At 40.3% G+C, this 19,047-nt stretch overlaps 1 protein-coding gene across 23 annotated transcripts in view; it reads right to left on the reverse strand.

The window, feature by feature from the left end:
• Positions 1–19,047, reverse strand: part of rims2a (regulating synaptic membrane exocytosis 2a) — a 1,020,455-nt gene that overhangs the window by 18,761 nt on the left and 982,647 nt on the right. The window contains exon 1 of one of the 23 annotated variants that reach the window (XM_080193751.1): positions 12,512–13,013. The exons of the other annotated variants lie outside the window; for them this stretch is intronic. Coding sequence (XP_080049877.1) covers positions 12,512–12,650 — 139 coding nt within the window. The 5' untranslated portion in view covers positions 12,651–13,013. Of the gene's footprint in view, positions 1–12,511; positions 13,014–19,047 lie in introns of those variants that run through there. 23 annotated transcript variants of the gene reach the window in all.

Below are 19,047 nucleotides of genomic sequence, written 5' to 3' on the forward strand. Positions count from 1 at the left end.
AGAATCCAGAATAGGGGGACACAATCTTTGATGTCAAGACATACTTTCAGAAGTGGGTAATGGAAAATCTGCAACTCTCTCCCAAAAAGCTGTTGAGGCTTGAAAATTTCCAATTGAGATGGATAGATTTTTGTTTAGCAAGTGTGCTTTAAAGGTTACAGAATCGAGGTAGGCAAATGCAACTGAATGGTCTGTGGAACAGACTCAAGGGGCTTCGGATAGGATTTACGTGTGGAACAACTCTTCACTGCCACTTCATCAACTGGCAGAGTGCTTGTTGCAGGGTATATCTACCGTGTTTTCTCTTTCAGCTAAATTTCCTCCTCCTCTATTCCATGAGACTATTCACCGTGACAGAGCAGTTAATTCAGCAGCTGATGCAACACAGCCAAAACTCAAAGTGAGCTAACGCCAAACCAGTAATGGGGAGTTTGTCTTAAGTTGTTTGTACAAAATGCTACAGCTGCACATTTGCAAAAATTCTGTTATAGAAATATAATCAATTAATGAATCAGGTATAGCTTTAAACGACACTGTGCCTGATAAGCACTATTTTAAAGTCAGCCAGTGAAGTCAAGGAAATTAAAATATCCCATGTCAAGTCTTTTGACATGATAAAGAATGGTAGGAAGGACTATTACTTACGTGGCGAAAAACTGCAGGAGGCGACGGTGCAGAGGGACCTCGGGGTCCTTGTGCATGAGTCGCAAAAACCCAGCTTGCAGGTGCAGCAGGTGGTCAGGAAGGCAAATGGGATGCTGGCCTTCATAGCGAGGGGGATTGAATATAAAAGTAGGGAGGTCTTGCTGCAGCTGTATAGGGCATTGGTGAGGCCGCAGCTGGAGTACTGTGTGCAGTTTTGGGCGCCGCACCTGCGCAAGGATATTTTGGCCCTGGAGGGAGTGCAGAGGAGGTTTACTAGGCTGATACCGGAGTTGAGGGGATTGAGCTATGAGGAGAGGCTGAATAAACTAGGCTTGTACTCGTTAGAGTTTAGAAGAATGAGGGGAGATCTCATTGAGACGTATAAGATGATGAATGGGATGGATAGGATAGAGGTGGAGAGACTCTTCCCGCTCAAAAAAGACAGTAGGACTAGGGGGCACAGCCTCAAGATAAAGGGGAGGCGGTTTAGAACGGAGTTGAGGAGGAACTTCTTCACTCAAAGGGTGGTGAATCTCTGGAATTCTCTGCCCGTTGAAGTGGTGGAGGCTGCCTCGCTAAATATTTTTAAGAAGCGGGTTGATGGGTTCTTGATAAGAGAGGGGATTAAGGGTTATGGGGAGAGGGCGGGAAAGTGGAACTGAGCTACAACAGATCAGCCATGATCTTATTGAATGGCGGGGCAGGCTCGAAGGGCTAGATGGCCTACTCCTGCTCCTATTTCTTATGTTCTTATGTTAAAATCATTGGTTAGATTTTTGTAAATCATATGAAAAGATAGATTTTTAGCCAGTTGTGTTCAATCCATCTTGGTTAATAATGAAAATTTGGAGTGAGTTAGAAAGCTTTGCAGAATTTTCTGTTCAAAATATAATTTTAAAATGAAACGTCTTGTGTTTGGAGGGGTTGTGTCCCTGTCTCTGAGCTAGGAGCACTGGGTTCAAGTTCCACGCTAGGATTTGATGGCGAAGTAAATTGTGTTCATAACCTGGCCAGGCAGCTTAATTTTCATCCTGTAAATCCTTTCAATATACCTATGACATATAGTAAGAGTGGTACAGTCTCCTGGTCAGCCATTTTTGATGTGGAGTGGTGCTTTATAAGCTATAGCCTCTGGTGCCAGGCTAGTGACTTGTTCCAGGAAAAGCCAGCTACAGAAGGTGGTACAAATGCTTTGTCTGTCTCATGTGACTCAATGTGGAGATGCCGGCATTGGGCTGGGGTAAACATACTAAGAAGTCTCACAACACCAGGTTAAAGTCCAACAGGTTTATTTGGTAACAAACACCACTAGCTTTCGGAGCGCTGCTCCTTTGTCAGGTGATTGGAGAGTTCTGATCCCCACTCACCTGATGAAGGAGCAGTGTTCCGAAAGCTAGTGGCATTTGTTACCAAATGAACCTGTTGGACTTTAACCTGGTGTTGTGAGACTTCTCATGTGGCTCGAGGCAAAGGAATGAAGAAGAATTTTAAAGGTTGGAAAATTCTGCAGAGCTCACTGACCTCAGTTTCTGAATTCCTATTACATGCTCAATGCAGATGAAGCTTCATGGCATTTGCACTAATATGTAAAATTTGACTTTATGTAATCATCAGTTAAAACAGATTTTATAGTGTTCAACAATTTGGAGGGTGCCGCTGAACGCACCCAAAGCATGAGGTGCTAATGTGGAAAAAAAAATCACAAAAATGTTGTCATGTAAGAACATTCTCCGCATTGTAAAGTAATACAGCTCCTGCTTCTGCACCCAGTACAAATGGCAGAGAATGTAATTAATGTTGAATTCTGTAAACCAAGATCCTTTGAATTGATGGAACTGAACAGCCGACACTATACATCAAACTTGTTACAGCTCCAGGTCCAATCAGTGTGACAAGGCTAAACAGTGCATGCTCAAGTTATACAAAAATCAGCCTCAGCTGGCTTTCAGCAGTTAATGCATTATAATCATTTTCAGGGTCACTATTTGGAAATTTTTATTTCGATATTCTTTTTTCATTTATTATTCTTGTTTGTTTAGCTTCAACTTTATCTACTTTAGCCATTTTGCAAATCTTTATCCAGGGCAAAAAGCAGGTCTGTTTTCCCAGTTGTTAAAGCCTGATTCTCCCTTCAGCTCTCATTATTTGATAGGAACAAATACGTCAGAATTAGCACCGCCTCGTACGTGGATCTTTGCCACTGGCATTTGCAAGTTGGCAATGTTTCCATGACTTCCTGATGACATCACATTGCTCCATCAATCAAGCTGGCACATCATGGGTAAGTGCCAGGAACATGTTCAGGTTCTCTAAATATTACTTGCAATGTATCAATTGTGTTTTGAAAGGATCAAATGGATTTAGTTCTAAAGTGAACACACACCGCATCTGTGTTTCATTAATTCAAATAAATGTGTTTCAATTTTCATGTATCGCGGAAGTTCTGGAGGTTAATTAACAAATAATGAGCCTGCTTCTTAAGGGTAAAGGCTGCAGGCTGCTTTGTTACACCATAATCACCCATTAAGCTTCCAAATGTTAGCTGAGCCATTGACAGCGTTTTAACAAAGGTTTTGCAATTCCATTTCTCAGGTGCTCATTCTTGGGGCTGAATTTTCAACTTCACATCTTCTGGAGTGGACTGACCACTCACAGAAGTTGCCCAATTTTCAGTCCATTGTTTTTATTACTTGCTCTTTCCTCTTCGTCACCCACTAGCAGAAACACAAATTGGGGTCCGAGATGGGAGAATTTTTTCAAAATGGAGAACTTAAAATGAAATCATTAAACACTTTCAAATAATTCTTTTTAAATGCATTACTGTTATCATGTGGGGCACCACAAACAAAATATCAAGCTCAGGCAGAGTTTAAATACAGATGAGAAAAACCACATGGTATATAACAACTACACTAATGTATATAGTGCCTTCTAGCATAGCATTATAAAACAAAATCTGATCTGGAGATACGTGAGGCAATATTAGGGCAGATGGTCAAAAGTTTGATCAGAGGTAAATTTTAAAGACTGTATTACAGGACAAAAGAGAATTAGAAAATCAAAGACATTGGGTGGCACGGTAGCACAGTGGTTAGCACTGCTGCTTTGTAGCTCCAGGGACCTGGGTTTGATTCCCTGCTTGGGTCACTGTCTGTGTGGCATTTGCACATTCTCCTCATGTCTGCGTGGGTTTCCTCCGGGTGCTCCGGTTTCCTCCCACAGTCCAAAAATGTGCGGGTTAGGTTGTTTGGCTATGCTAAAATTGCCCTTGGTATCCTGGGTGGTGTGGGTTGGAGGGATTGGTGGATGTATAGGGATGGGGAGGTGGGGCCTGGGTGGGATTGTGGTCGGTGCAGACTAGGTAGGCCGGGTGGCCTCTTTCTGTACTGTAGGGATTCTAAGTTTAGGCAGGGAATTGCACTGCTTACGGCCTAGGCAGCTACACGGCTACCAGTGATAGAGAACTTAAAATCAAGGATATACAAGAAGCCACAATTAGATGACAACAGGTATTTCAGAGAGCTGTGGCAGTTAAGGAGCTTTTGAAAATAGAGAGGGAAGAGAACAAGAAAGGATTTAAAACAAGGATGATAAGTTTAAAATTGAGACATTGCCTAACCAGGAGCCAACTTGGTCAGCAAGAATAGGGATGATGTATGAATGGGACTTGGTGCGAATAAGGACACAGATAGCAGGGCTTGGATGACCTCAAGTTTATGGAAGTAAGAATGTGGGAAGGCAGCCAGATGTGCAACAGAATAGTCAAGCTTCCAGATAATAAAGGTAGAAATGAAGCTTTCATGATGATTTTGGAATAGTCAGATCAGGCAGTGAATGCTAGCCACTGTGTCTATTCGAGTTTGCTACACTAAAACAGCTGTGATATTTTAAAAGTACTTCATCACCTGTAAAGAACTTTGAGAAATTTGATCGTTGTGGAAGGCTGTCCCCTTATAAAGGTCTGGCTGGGGACGTAACAAGAATACTGCGTCCTGTTCTGACCACCACACTTCAGGACGAATGTGAGAATTTTTGAAGGGTACAGAGAATATTTACCAGAACAGTTCCAGGTATGTGGGATCTGAGCTACAAGGTTTGGTTGGAGAAGCTGAGTTGTTCACCTTAGTGCAAAGGAGATTGAGGAGAGATTTGATGGAGGTGGATAAAATCATGATAGGTTTGGAAAACGTAAACAAAAAAAATCAATTTTCATTAACTGATGGTACAAGGACCAGTGGAATAGATTTAAGGCTCTGGACAAGAAAGGTTGAGAGTATGAGGAGGAAATCTTGTTTGCACAACAAATGATGATGATCAGGAGCTTTGTTGCTTACAAGAATGATGGAAGGAGAGGCAATTAATAACATTGAAAAATAATTTGATAGGTAAAAGCTATCCCAAAGCAGTGGTACTGGCTGGATTGATGCATGGAGAGCTGGCACAGACTCAATGGGCTAAATGGCCTCCTTCTGGCTTCAAATGACTCTATAAATGCAAGTCTTGCATTTCTTCAGGTAATTTTTCAAGTTCCTTTCGAAAGTTCCTTTTCAAGTTCCTTTTGAAAGTTTCTCATGTTGGCTTTGGTTTGTCATTCACCTTTAATCGGTTTCAAAGAAGTCATATTAGATCTGAAACATTAGCTCTGTTTCTTCTGCGTCACAGGTGTTGTCAGACGTGCTGAGTTTTTCCAGCATTTTCTGTTTTTATTATACTTTAAATCAATATTATTCAGTTTCCAGGAGATTTGATAGAAGTGGACAAAATCAGGATAGGTTTGGGTAACATAAACAAGAAAAATTTATTTCCATTAACTGATGGTTCAAGGACCGGGGGCATCAGATTTAAGATTCTGGACATGAGAGGCTAAGGGTATGAGGAGGAAATCTTGTTTGCACAGCAAATGATGATGATCAGGGACTTATTGCCTATAAGGGTGATGGAAGGAGAGGCGATCAATAACATTGAAAGACAATTTGATGGGCTACAGTAATCCTCCACCACTCTGGGGGAATGGGAGAGGTTTCTCATTATCCCTGTCCAGATTCCTCATGATTTTAATACATAACTATAGATAAATCATGTACAACAGAAACTACTGATCTCGCAAAAAGAGTACACTTTCCTGCAAGTGTCCTTTCTTTTCATACTTCCAGACAACGCAGTTACCAGAATGATACAGAAATAAAATACTGCCGTTGTTGGAAATCTGAAGTAAAAACAGAACAGAACTCAAAAGCGTTTCTCATGGCACTGATGCTGTGCCAGACTGCTGAGTATTTCCACCATTTTCTGTTTTATCATCAGAATATTACCAGGGTTTAAAAAGTTAAATCATGAAGACAAATGACTTGCATTTCCTTGAGTATAGAAAGTAGATTAATGGTTTAATCAAAGTATTTAAAATGGTTAAGGGTAGATACAGAGAAATTATTTCTTCTGGTGGAGGAATCAATGACAATTTCGGTTTATAGAGTGCCTTTAATGTAGTAAAATGTCCTGGGCCACAGCAGCATTTCACAATGAGTGTTATTAAACAATGTCTGACACTGAGTCACATACGGAGATATCAGGGCAATGGCCAAAAGACTGGTCAAAGGTTTAGGCTTTAAAGAGTATCCCAAAGAAAGGAGAAAAGGTAGGGAAGTGGAGAGGTTTAAGGAGAAAATTTCAGAACTTAGGTCGCTGGCAGCTGAAGTCATGGCTGCAGATGGTTGTGTGATTAATAGGAGAGTATAGTCATAAAATTAGAGTCATAAAATCCGAAAACTTGTTTTCAGACAAATGGTAGTTTCCAAGAAAGCTGCAGACAATGTTTTTTTAATTTCAAGACTGAGATTGATAACATTTTTGTTAGACAAGGATGCCAGGGGATATGAAACCAATAAATGAAGCTGAGATAAAGATCAGCTATGGTCTAATTGAATGGTGAAACAGGCTCTCGAGACTAAGTGGTCTGCTCCTGCTTCTATGTTCCTTAAATATCATACTTTTATATATCTTGAATCATCATGGAAGATCTGCTGCTCTATATTTAACTGTGCAAAGACTGTAAGAATAAGCAACAGATTAGCACTTAAAAACTTCTGCCAAATTGGTTTGATTAAAAATTTATGAAGTTATTTTTTCCATTACAGCTCATTTAATTACAGTAGGCTACAACTTTATCTGCATATGTTGCATATTTATGCTCTCATTTAAACATGGCAGCAGAGTTTCTTTGCTATTAAATATAATTACAGTAATAACTTCACAAAAACTTCAGGTTGTAAGCATCTCATTTTAAGGCTTTGGCAATGACCTTATTTTGATAAATGCTAAGACGGTTGCAACTCCATTCTAAATACTAGATATTTAAGCAAGGGTCAAATCCACACAGATACTGTAGTGAAAAGTCAGAGAATAGGCTCAGGGCTCTCTGCAAACTCATGGGTTGTACAGTTTGAACAGTATCCCTCAAACTATTTTCACAGCTGCTGCAAATGTCTTCGACGCTTGAGATTGAATAGTACATTAACACAGACGATATTGGAGTAACATCCCAATCCCAAGGGTGGCACAGTGGTTACCACTGCTATCTCACAGGACCAGGGGCCCGGGTTCAATTCTGGCCCCAAATCACTGTCTGTGTGGAGTTTGCACAATCTCCCTCTGTCTGCGTCGGTTTCCTCCAGGTGCTCTGGTTTCCTCCCACAGTCCAAAGATGTGTGGGTTAGGTGGATTGGCTATGATAAATTGACCCTTGTGTCAGGGGATTAGCAAGGTAAATATATGGGGTTACGGGAATAGGGCTTGGGTGGGATTGTGGTTGGTGCAGAACTAATGGGCCAGATGGCCTCCTCCTGCACTGTAGGGATTCTATGTTCTATGATTCTAATTAAAATATAGGTCTTAATATAATATGAGTCGCTGGCTTTCACAGTGCACTACCAGAAACAAACACAATTGTACATTAGATCAAACCAGTAAATGTCAATATTTCTCATTCTGCTCCTTTCCATGGATTTCAAATTCTGCCTCAGGTCATTTATAGATCAAGTGAAACAGATTATGAGAACAAACACCAACTATTTAAATATAATTCTTCAGTACACAGGTTTCTGTTTGACAAAAAGACCAGATTCATATACAGAATATACACTCACATAAGATCAATCCTTATAAATACAAAAATAAGCCAAATATTGCAAGTGCTGGAAATCTGAAATAATTGCAGTGATTGCTCAGTTGTCAAGGTAAACACTTGTTTCTCTAACTACAGATGCTGCCTGACCTGCTGAGGGTTTCCAGCATTTTGTGTTTTTGTTCTGTATTAAAGCAAGTTCTGTTTTGGAGCGAGTTGCTTCATCCTTAGCTTTCTGAGTGACACTCACATTTATCATTTTTTTGATAATATTTTAGTTCCAGAGCACAGACTGTGGTGGGTAGAAAGCTTGATTGGTGAGGGCCAGATCTGTATAAATGAATTGATAAATGTATACTGTGACCTTCCAAAAATTTACATCCTGTGCTTCATTTGTCTCTACATATTCACTTTGGGATAATTACACTCTTGATGTACCGACATTCAGTTCCTTGTTTTAGGCTGAATATCCTGAATCCACAAAGGTATGCTGCACAAAAGATGAACCTTGTTCAATTCAGGCTTATGAACTGTCAGACATTAAATTGGCAATATCTAGCCTTCCCAGCAAACAGTTAGTTAAGTCTGGGCCTGTATTATTATTATTATGAGACCTGAAGGAGCTTCTGAACATAACTTTGTTGGGCCAATTCACCTATGGAATTGATTGGATCATGCAAAGTGCACATTCCAATCAGTTCAATATGAAAAGGGCCGACAATCTTGGGAGCTGAGTGGTAGGAGGCCCCATTGAAAATGCTACTGAGGATAAGGTAATCAGAATCAGGATAATTGAAAGGCAAAGCTCCTACTGACCCTATTTGGGGGTATTACCAGGCTACTGCCAGGAAAATTACTTACAATTGTATGCGAAGAAGAATTTTTGTGACTTCAAACCTAAAATTATATTTTATTCATTTGAATCTGTATATTGTCCTATTCCAGTAAGTTATTTTGAAATATTTTTGGAATTTTCCCCTCCCATTTCTTTTAATGTTTTACGTCTCTCAAAGTGGTTTATCAGACATGTGTGTTTTAAGGATGAAAACGCAATTTTTTCCAACCTTTCCTCATGACTCGCCAGCCACAGGAACTGTAGCGGGCGCGACATGGACCATGCAAAGGTTCATTAACCTCAGGCAGGAGTTTCCAACTTTGGGGCAATCCTACCGCTTGTGTCTCATTGCTCAGACCTTTCTCGTTCATGGATGGTGGACATCACTGGCTGGGCCAGCATTTATTGTCCATCCATGAGGGCATTTAAGAGTCAACCATATTGCTGTGGATGTGGAGCCAGATTTAACCCAGACCAGGTAAAGATGACAGATTTCCTTCCCTTAACCACAATAGTGAACCAGATGGTTTTTAACAATTGACAATGGTTTCACGGTCATCATTATACTTTTAATTCCAGATTTTTATTGAATTCAATTTTCACCATCTGCCATGGTGGGATTCAAACTCAGGTCCCCAGCGCATTATTCTGGGTCAATAGATTACTAGTCCACTACACCACTGCCTCCCACCTGAACAGATAACTAACTCAGTGTATGATTTTTGAGTACTATATAGTTTGTTTATTAGTTCACCTGACTGTACTCCACTGTTCTGGCTATATAACTCAATATTTTAATGGCTTTGTTGACTAACTGCATCAGTTAGACTTTGTGAGAAAAGTGTCTACAAAGATTTCTGGTTTCTTTCAATATCATCCTTAGCAATTTCCACACCTATCATGGCACACATGTGCTATCCATTTTTCTTACAATGTGCAGTGTGTAGTACTTTGCAGTTCTGTAACATGCTCTGACATTGTTCGACATGCTTACATATTTTGTCCACCTTGTAATTATCAGATTCCATTGTCCCTCTCCCTAAATTCATACAGTCTGTAAATCTGACCAATTTTCCTCAGGCCACTGCTTATAAAGCTTGATGTAAATTAGAAACAACAACCAATAGATTCCACCAACCAATATATAGGGCAACGCACTTAGTAATTCACTCTCACAATTATGAATTAAGAACGACAAAAGTACACTTTTAATACTCTGAAGAAATAGATGCAGATTCATGGTTTCTTGTGTGTAGAACTCCTTATAAATCAATCTAGCTGTGTGTTTCAAAAACACAGAGTACACTAAAGTTAGGATAAATGCTTCTTCACTGAGAAAGAAAGAAAAGGCTGGTGGTCGAGTTAATCTTTGCTGCCTATCAATCCATAAAATGATTAAGTGAGGAAATGGTAAAAGAAATGGAAACAATGTTTTCAGTCAGTAAGATAATCTGGATTGAAGGCAGTGGAAGTAGGGACTAAAAATAGAGGAAGAAACAGGCCTCAGTAAAATATTATTAGAACGACTGAATAGAAATCATTGCAGCTATTCTTCAATGAATTTGCTGACTTCGGTTGCTGTGGTAACAGCATAGGCTGTTCTAAGCTCATATTTTGTCCTAGACCTTACCCAATCAGTGATCAAGTGGCTTTACGGAAATAGCATCAAAATTGAACATAAGTGTCATGCTTGTAAAAATTATGTGGCTTAAAAATGAAATGGGAATTTTAAAATGGAAATATTAAAATAATAAAGCAACACTGCATCTTCAAATGAGAAGGACTGTGTATATTTACATGATTAAAAAATATACTTTTACTAATATCAAGTTGGGAGAATACTGACTTTAGGTAATCAGACATTATTTACTAAGTTCGTGACTCAAAGTTGATGGGCTGCTGCAGTAAGGTTAAGTAAAATGGGAGAAATCAATTAGCCATTTTGATTAGCCTCACTAAATTAAATGTACAACTCATGATAATTAACAATATTTGCATTACAGGGTATTGTTTATTTAAAAATCAACATTTATCTCTAATAAATATTGGGATGACTTTACACAGTTTGTAGCATTAGCCTTTGGATTTGTCCCGTTCCAAATAAGACAGCAATGTGAAACTCTGAAAAGGCCGTGACTATGAAAAAATGACATTAATGCAAACATGAAGCCAACAAAATAGAATTTGTATAGTGCACATCAATCTTCTTCTAGTTTAATTCAGAAATAATTCACACAGGATTTCTGAATAAATTAATGCCATCATTTTGTTCAGCTTCTCACCCAATTACGAATGGGTTAGTGCAAAGTCCCTTTGTTGCTAGGCAGCCTGCAACTTCCCACTGTGAGTCAAGGGATGTGAAAGCTTCAATTTTGTCAGTCCATGAAGCTCTCAGACAAATAATTTAGCTAACAAAGAGACAACCAAAGATAAACCACCAATTGAAAAAAGCAATATATATAACATATATTTATTTGAAAATAAACAGAAGAGACATGTTTCATTTGAAAGCAAGATCATTAGCCTTCTCATTGGAGATCAATATTATTGCATTTTAACCATCTATTGACCATATGAATTGTCACACAATGATTAAGACAGCTCTGCTGATGGGGTAACACAAGAGAGTTTATGCACATGATGGGCAGTAACAAATAATGATTCCAAGACAATGGAGGTAAAGTATAATGACAGAGGAAATAAGGTCGAGTAAGTAAAAAATTAACAGATCCAGCATCTGGCAACTTCTGCCATCATCAACACAAACAACGACCAAATATTGAGTTTCACGGAGAAGGGAATTACCTTAACTAAGATAATGAGGAATAGCAATTGAAAAGAGGAACATACATGTAACTTTCTAAAGCCTAAGCATATTATAACTCCTTATATATTTTCATTGGATTAAAGGTAAATTAAAGACAAACACTGTTTTCAGTTGTTAAGGATATTTGTTATAACTTTATTCTCACAACAAAAGTGGTATTTTGAATTACAGAAGCAGTTATCAGACTGTTTGAGTTAGCTTCTTCCCCTTACTTGTGTATTGTGACAATTGATTTCTCCAACATGAATAATAATGATAATTAGGCAAGTTGACTCATAATGTTAATGTGCTGTAAACATATTCATCATGTGTAACCGATTGGTGCCAGAGTCTTGTTCTTAACTAGTAAATAAATAAACCTGTTAGCAGGCATATTTTTGTTCTATATCCAGCAAGGAGTACAATTCAGATTATTTCCTCTCCCTTTGTCTTATTTGTTTAAAAGTTAAAGTTACTTGAGAACAACAAGTACCACAATATTTTATGTTTTCCTGATGTAAGTAAAAAATAAAAAAACTGAGAATAACTTGTCGATCAGCTATAACATAATTCCTTACGTACTCAGATTATACAATACTTAGTAAGATAGAGGGAGTAGGGAGAGAGAATGAATGAAGTAAAGAAGGTGTATGCATATGTGTGTATATGTAGGTGCGTGTGAGAGACACAGAGAGAGAGAGAGACTGTCAGGAAAATATATAGAAATGAGAAAACTGGAATTCTTTGCTCTGTTTTCCATCATATTTTCATGGAAGTACAACAGAACCCATACAGCACAGACATTTGCAGACAATACTTCAACCTGAATTGAAATTGCTCTTCCATTAAGTGTTATGTTCAGTCAGGGAAAAACAACGTAACATTGAGCTTAATGATGAACTTATTGCTTTTTCAGTCCCATTGCTAGATACAAGGATAGTTTCTACATAATTGACGAGCAACAGAGCACTTAAGGAGCTTCAAATATACATCAAAATGTTTAACAGTTTGCACTAATATCATCTAAACGATAACAGTCTTGTTATTTTGTAGTAAGTGCCAATCAACAGGTAAAGTGGATCAGAGGATTTTGTCATTATCTTACCTCCATCATCTTCATCAAAAGAATTCATGCACGGAAAATATACAGCCAAAGCTTCAAAAGATGCAGACAGGCTTATTCGGCTTGGAGACCTCTGCATCCGCAGCCCAGCATTTCCAGTGTCTGGCCCCTGCCTCACCATCTTGGTCGACCCTCCTTTTGCGCGGTACAGGACACGAGGCGTTTTGGCGGTTGTTCAGGACAGCCCCTAGTAAGAAATAACTGGGGATGATTTCCCTGTGCTCTGGGCGGTCACGGAGACCTCTCCCTCTTTTGTGTTGGTGCCACAAAAGCCGCGCCTCACAGCTTAATTGGACAAACCACTCAGCAGAGAGTCATCTTGGATTTTCTGAAGGCACATCTTCTGTAGCATTTAGGTAGCTGAAAGTCCGGACTCTTATTCACCTGTGGCTCAGGCAACGCTGAAAACCAAACGCTGTGCTTCTCCTCATAAGGCAAATGAAAAAGCCGTGTTGATCCCTCTGCTTGGTCTTCGTCTGGAGCTCTCTGCCTCCTCCTTTTACTCTGTTCATTGACTCATGAGAGAGGTCTGAGAAGATGCTGACTGGGGCATTGCTGGCTTCTGTGTGCACCAATCAGAGTGTGAGAGGAGGAGAGTATTTTTTTGCACTCACCAGTGGAAGAAGCAGTCAGTGTTTTGATTCTGTTATCAAACATATGATGAGTTCTTACAGAGAATGAACAGTGACTAAAATGTTGATCTTGAAGCAATTTGTTTTTGCAGTCAGTCGCATCCCAGAAACGCATGAAGATAGTAAGTTCCGTTTTGCAAAAAAAAATCAGCCTCAGGTAAAATTCTAGTGAGGAAAACTGCCTGCCACAACTAATCATTACAGCATAGTCAGCTATATTATAACTCCCATCATTATTAGATAATCTTCCTCATCAATTTTTAAATACCCATTTCATAAATTTATTTATTTTTCTCTTCCTTTAGTGGAATAAAATGCCTCTTTGCATACGACAAATGTTAAAGCTCTAGAACTTTCCGTTTGGCATGGTAACGCACTGTCAGGAAATATTATTTCAAAAAATACAATTCCTGCATCGTCATGATGATAGAATACTTACAAAAATCAGAATGCACAAATGATTCTGAGCCATTAAAACTGATACAAAACATTCATTGATTCTAATTCCAATATTATGCAGCAATGGAGGAAGAGGGGTGAAGGTAAAAGAAAGCATGTTTCACTCAAGAGCCTTTCCAGTGGAAGCTGTCACAAAGCAGCTTTGGGGTGAAATTGTGCCCCCATAGTCAGAGATTGGGCAAAGTATAAAGACACAATAGAGAGGGCACAACCCAACCCACCACCAGAGTGACAGCTTCCCCACTGAACAGACAGCAATTCCTTATCTGAGTAAATTAAGTGCACCTCTTTACATAGGGCACCAACAGATCTTTTCTGCTTCACTTCAAATCCCTCCATGAATCATCTTCTCCTGCTCACTGTTCTTTAAGATAAGTACTGGATGCTGCATCCATGTTCTGTGGGCATAAAGGACTGTTCTCTTAACAGTTACATGGCTTCGCTATGAACGTATGCAATTTATTTAGTACGTACTTCCTCACTACACAAGATCACTGCTCAGGTTTGTAAGAACCAAGACTTATAGAATTCCAGGCGTATGTTCAGAATTCAGAGTACAAGGCTACAGACTGTAACTAGAAAGTCGGAATAGGCTAGATAATCATTGTCTGGTGAGCATAGTCACAATTGGCTGAGTGACCTCACCACACCTTTTTTATTCTATAAGCTTTGTGCAGCTTGTTTAGTTAGATGAGTGTGGCTTGTATGCTGCCCCGGAAGTTAGCTCCAGAATTCTGATCCAGCAACAGGGTAGGAACAGCAATATAATTTCAAGTCAGGATGATGCTTGGCTTGGGGGTGAACCTGCAGGTGGTGATATTCTCATGAATCTGCAGCCCTTGACCTTTTTGGTGGCAGAGGTCACAGGTTAGGAGGTGCTGTCAAAGGAGCTTTGATGAGTTGCTTTAGTGCATCTCGTAGATAGTGTACATTGCTGCCGCTATGAGGTGGTGGTGGAGGGAGTGAACATTAATGTTTGTGGATGGAGTGCCAATCATGCAGGCTGCTTTGTCCTGGATGGTGTCATGCTTCTTGAATGTTTTTGGAGCTGCACATATCCGTGGAGAGCGTTCCATTACACTCCTGACTTGTGCCTTGTAGGTGTTGGACAGGCTTTGAGGAGTCAGGAGCTGAGTCATTGCTGCAGAATTCCCAGCCTCTAACCTGCTCCCATAGCCACAGTATTCATATGCTTCGTCCAGTTTTTGAATGATAACCTCCAGGATGTTGATAATGGGGGATTCAACAATGACAATGCCATTGAATGTCAAGGAATATGCATAAATTCTCTCTTGTTGGAGATAGTTGTTGCCTGGCACGTGGAGCACGTTTTTAGTCATTAGAATCATAGAATTTCTACAATGCAGGAAGAGGTCATTCGGCTCATTAAGTCTGCACTGACTCTCTGACAGAGTATCTTACCCAGGACCTCTCCCCATCCCTATCCCTGCAACTCTGCACATTTACTTGGCTAATCCATCTAACCTCCACATCCTGGAACATCAAAAGGCAATTTATCATGGTCAAACCACCTAACCTGCACATCCTTGGACTTTGGGAGAAAAATGGAGCACCCAAAGAAAACCAACATAGACATAGGGAGAACATGCAAACTCCAAGAGTCAGCCAAGGCCGAAATTGAACCCAGGTCCCTGATGTTATGAGACAGCAGCACTCACCACTGTGCCACCTCTAACTGACTGTGACTGAAGTCACAGAGTGCATGCAGCAAACTTCCTCAAGAAGCATGACTCACAATAAAGATTTTGATTAATTACCAGCAGCCTCCATATCCAATGGTTGGATACACTCTGATATAGGTACATATTCTCATATATGGCTTTCAGTAACACCTATTAGCAGCTGTCATTCCAAACTTCAGAGTTTCCTTGAGCAATAATATCTACCTTTAGATATAATGCAATAGATTTATTGTGGAACCTGGGATGAGAGGCTTGTCCTATGAACAGACGTTGAGTAAACTGGGCCCTAAAGCACTGGATCAAGAAGAATGAATGGTGATCTCACAGGAACATACACGATTCTGAAGGGGCTTTACAGGATATCACTGAGAGGTTACTTCTCATAGCTGAGTAATTATGAACACAGGGGCATGGGCTCAAAAAGAGGTCAATCACTGAGATGAGGAGAAACTTCTTCACTCAATGAATTGTAAATCAGTGCAATTCTCTACCCAAGATAGCTGTAGATGCTCCATTATTGAATATTTTTAAGGCTGAGGCAGACAGGTTTTTGGCCTCTTAGGGGATCAAGGGATATGGGGAGCAGGTGGAAAAGTTGAGGCAGAAGATCAGCCGTGACTGTACTGAATAGTGGAGCGGGTTCACAGTGCCCTTCGTTCTGTGTATGCTACTATTTCTTAAGTTCTTATGGTTTGTAATATGTCACCCAGCTCATTATTCTACATATCCTCATGCATTGTTAACTACAAGCTTTGCTTGTCACAAATTACTTAATTAAAATCCCTTTCTGAAAGATTTTGGCAAGGAAACATACTTGCAATAAAGCTAACTCCTCTTCCAAGATGCTGTAAAACAGGCCGAATATGACAAGTAGGTCTGAAACTCTGATGTGCTGAAGGAAGTCCTTCATTGCAAGTGCCCAGAGACTCTGTTCCAAAGGGAGACATGTTTGAACATGGGTCTACCAGCCCATCAGCTTAATCTGCACTGAGACTTTGGTACGACTGAAGGAAAATGAGAAAGAGCAAACCAGCCACTGGAGTAAAGGGCAATTCAATCCAAGTACACACTCTTTCAATCGGTGAAAGAGCTCAGGCACTGAAAAGGATGATCTATTTGTAGGTCCACATTTCTCTGTCTTAATTTATCTGAGGATGAACAACAGAATGACTGGAGAAATCTCTCTGTGTTTCACTCTCCGCACAACAATGGAAGAATAAGAGGGCAAAATGCTCCCATAGCTTTACTGAAATTGCTCTATTTCTATCATAGTGATCAGTACATGAGACTCCCCCCTCTAATTTCTAATCCATTTGTGTGAGGGAATGATCGGTTTTTACTTGTCATCTGTGTAACAACGTAGCTGAGTCTGGCATAACTGGAGCTATAAATTTGTATTCTTTTTCTCTATGCTCCATCACAATGAGCCACCACACCTGCTTTATCCTGTACATTTTGTTTTAACATGGTGCATATTTTGTGCTATATAACTGAGCCAGCTGAACATGGGTGCTTAAATTTAAAGTTTTAAGTTTATTTATTTGTCACAAGTAGGCTTACATTAACATTAACACTGCAATGAAATTACTGTGAAAACCCCCTAGTCGCCACACTCCAGTGCCTGTTTGGGTACACTGAAGGAGAATTTAGCATGGCCCAATGTACCTAACCAGCATGTCTTTCGGACTGTGGGAGGAAACTGATGCACCTGGAGGCAAACCACGCAGACACAGGGAGACCGTGCAGACTCCACACAGACAGTGACCCCAAGCCGGGAATTGAACTCCGGTCCCTCGCACTATAAGGCCACATTGCTAACCACTGTGCCACCCAAATATATTAGGCGAAAGACCAGCTGGGTAGTAATATGCAACGTGAATAACTAACTTGAACAAATAAATTAGCCAGAAAAGTCTCAGCTCTAACAGCAGAAGTTTTGCAACTGAACATTGACAGCTGGAGCAATGGAAATTTAGGTTTTGCAAAACACAATGTGCAAATGTCAGAGCATACAAACCCAGTAGCTGGGAACACATCAAATATACTAGTTGGGCTAAATGAGATATGGCTGGCAACAAATTGAAGCAGTGTGACTGAATAATAACTTGTCACTGTGCTCTCCAAAATCAGTAGCTGAACCATCCTGTTATAAGAACATAAGAAATAGGAGCAGGAGTAGGCCATCTAGCCCTTCGAGCCTGCCCCGCCATTCAATAAGATCATGGCTGATCTGTCGTGGCTCAGTTCCACTTTCCCGCCCTCTCCCCATAACCCTTAATCCCCTCTCCTATCAAAAACCCATCAACCCGCGTCTTAAAAATACCCAGCAAGGCAGCCTCCACCACTTCAACGGGCAGAGAATTCCAGAGATTCACCACCCTTTGAGTGAAGAAGTTCCTCCTCAACTCCGTTCTAAACCGCCCCCCCCTTTATCTTGAGGCTGTGCCCCCTAGTCCTACTGTCTTTTTTGAGCGGGAAGAGTCTCTCCACCTCTATCCTACCATCCCATTCATCATCTTATACGTCTCAATGAGATCTCCCCTCATTCTTCTAAACTCTAACGAGTACAAGCCTAGTTTATTCAGCCTCTCCTCATAGCTCAACCCCCTCAACTCCGGTATCAGCCTAGTAAACCTCCTCTGCACTCCGTCCAAGGCCAAAATATCTTTGCGCAGGTGCGGCGCCCAAAACTGCACACAGTACTCCAGCTGCGGCCTCACCAATGCCCTATACAGCTGCAGCAAGACCTCCCTACTTTTATATTCAATCCCCCTTGCTATGAAGGCCAGCATCCCATTCGCCTTCCTGACCACATGCTGCACCTGCAAGCTGGGTTTTTGCGACTCATGCACAAGGACCCCGAGGTATGAACACTATAAAACTGGTGTTCTTTTTTACAGATGACCAGTTTTCAGGTTCCCCTTTCCACTGCCCCAGCACCATTTCTAACATTCCCATATGATGTGCAAAGGAGCTGCTTGTTAAGCTGTGTTTAACTCAATTGAAAATAAGAACAAGAGCAAACCAATTAACCCCTCAAGTCTGTTCTGTCATTCAATTAGATCCAGGATGGTCTGCATCTGAGCTCCATCTTTAACACTTTGGCCTTAACCCATTTGCCTAATTGACATGTTTCCTGCTTTTGGTATTGGACAGCTTAGTTCTAATTTAAAGGTCATAGCTGCTTGAGCTACCCTCCCCCACCATCAGAGATAGTTAGTTTTCTTTCCTTCCTTTGCCAATTCCTTTTAACATTTCAAACACCTCAATTCAGTCACCCTTAATTGTCTGTTCTCAAGGGAACAGAAGCCTGGTTTATGCATTCTGTCCTCTGAAATTAACCCTTTTTGTCTGGCTATCACTCTGGTGAATCAATGTTCCACACCATTGAAAACCAGTCTCTCCTTCCTGAGGAGCCTGGAGCTGAATGCTGTGCTCTAAATGGGGTAGATCTTTATATAATTGCAATATAACTTCCACACTTTTATATTCCAGCCCCTTGAGATAAAAGTCAACTTTTAATTAACCTTTTTAATTTCTTTTTTGTACCTGTCCACCACTTTGTAATTTCTGTATTTGGACCATTAAGCCACACTGTTCCAGCCCTGCTCCTAGCTTTTCACCACTTAATAAAGGCTCGGAGTTGTATCTTTCTTTGATCCAAACTGGGTGACTTCACATTTTCCTATTATGAGCTCCATCACTGAGGCCTTTAGTTTAAGTG

Source organism: Carcharhinus amblyrhynchos, chromosome 8, assembly GCF_965287045.1.
Source record: "Carcharhinus amblyrhynchos chromosome 8, sCarAmb.v2.hapA, whole genome shotgun sequence".
In the NCBI taxonomy this organism is placed as follows: domain Eukaryota; kingdom Metazoa; phylum Chordata; class Chondrichthyes; order Carcharhiniformes; family Carcharhinidae; genus Carcharhinus; species Carcharhinus amblyrhynchos.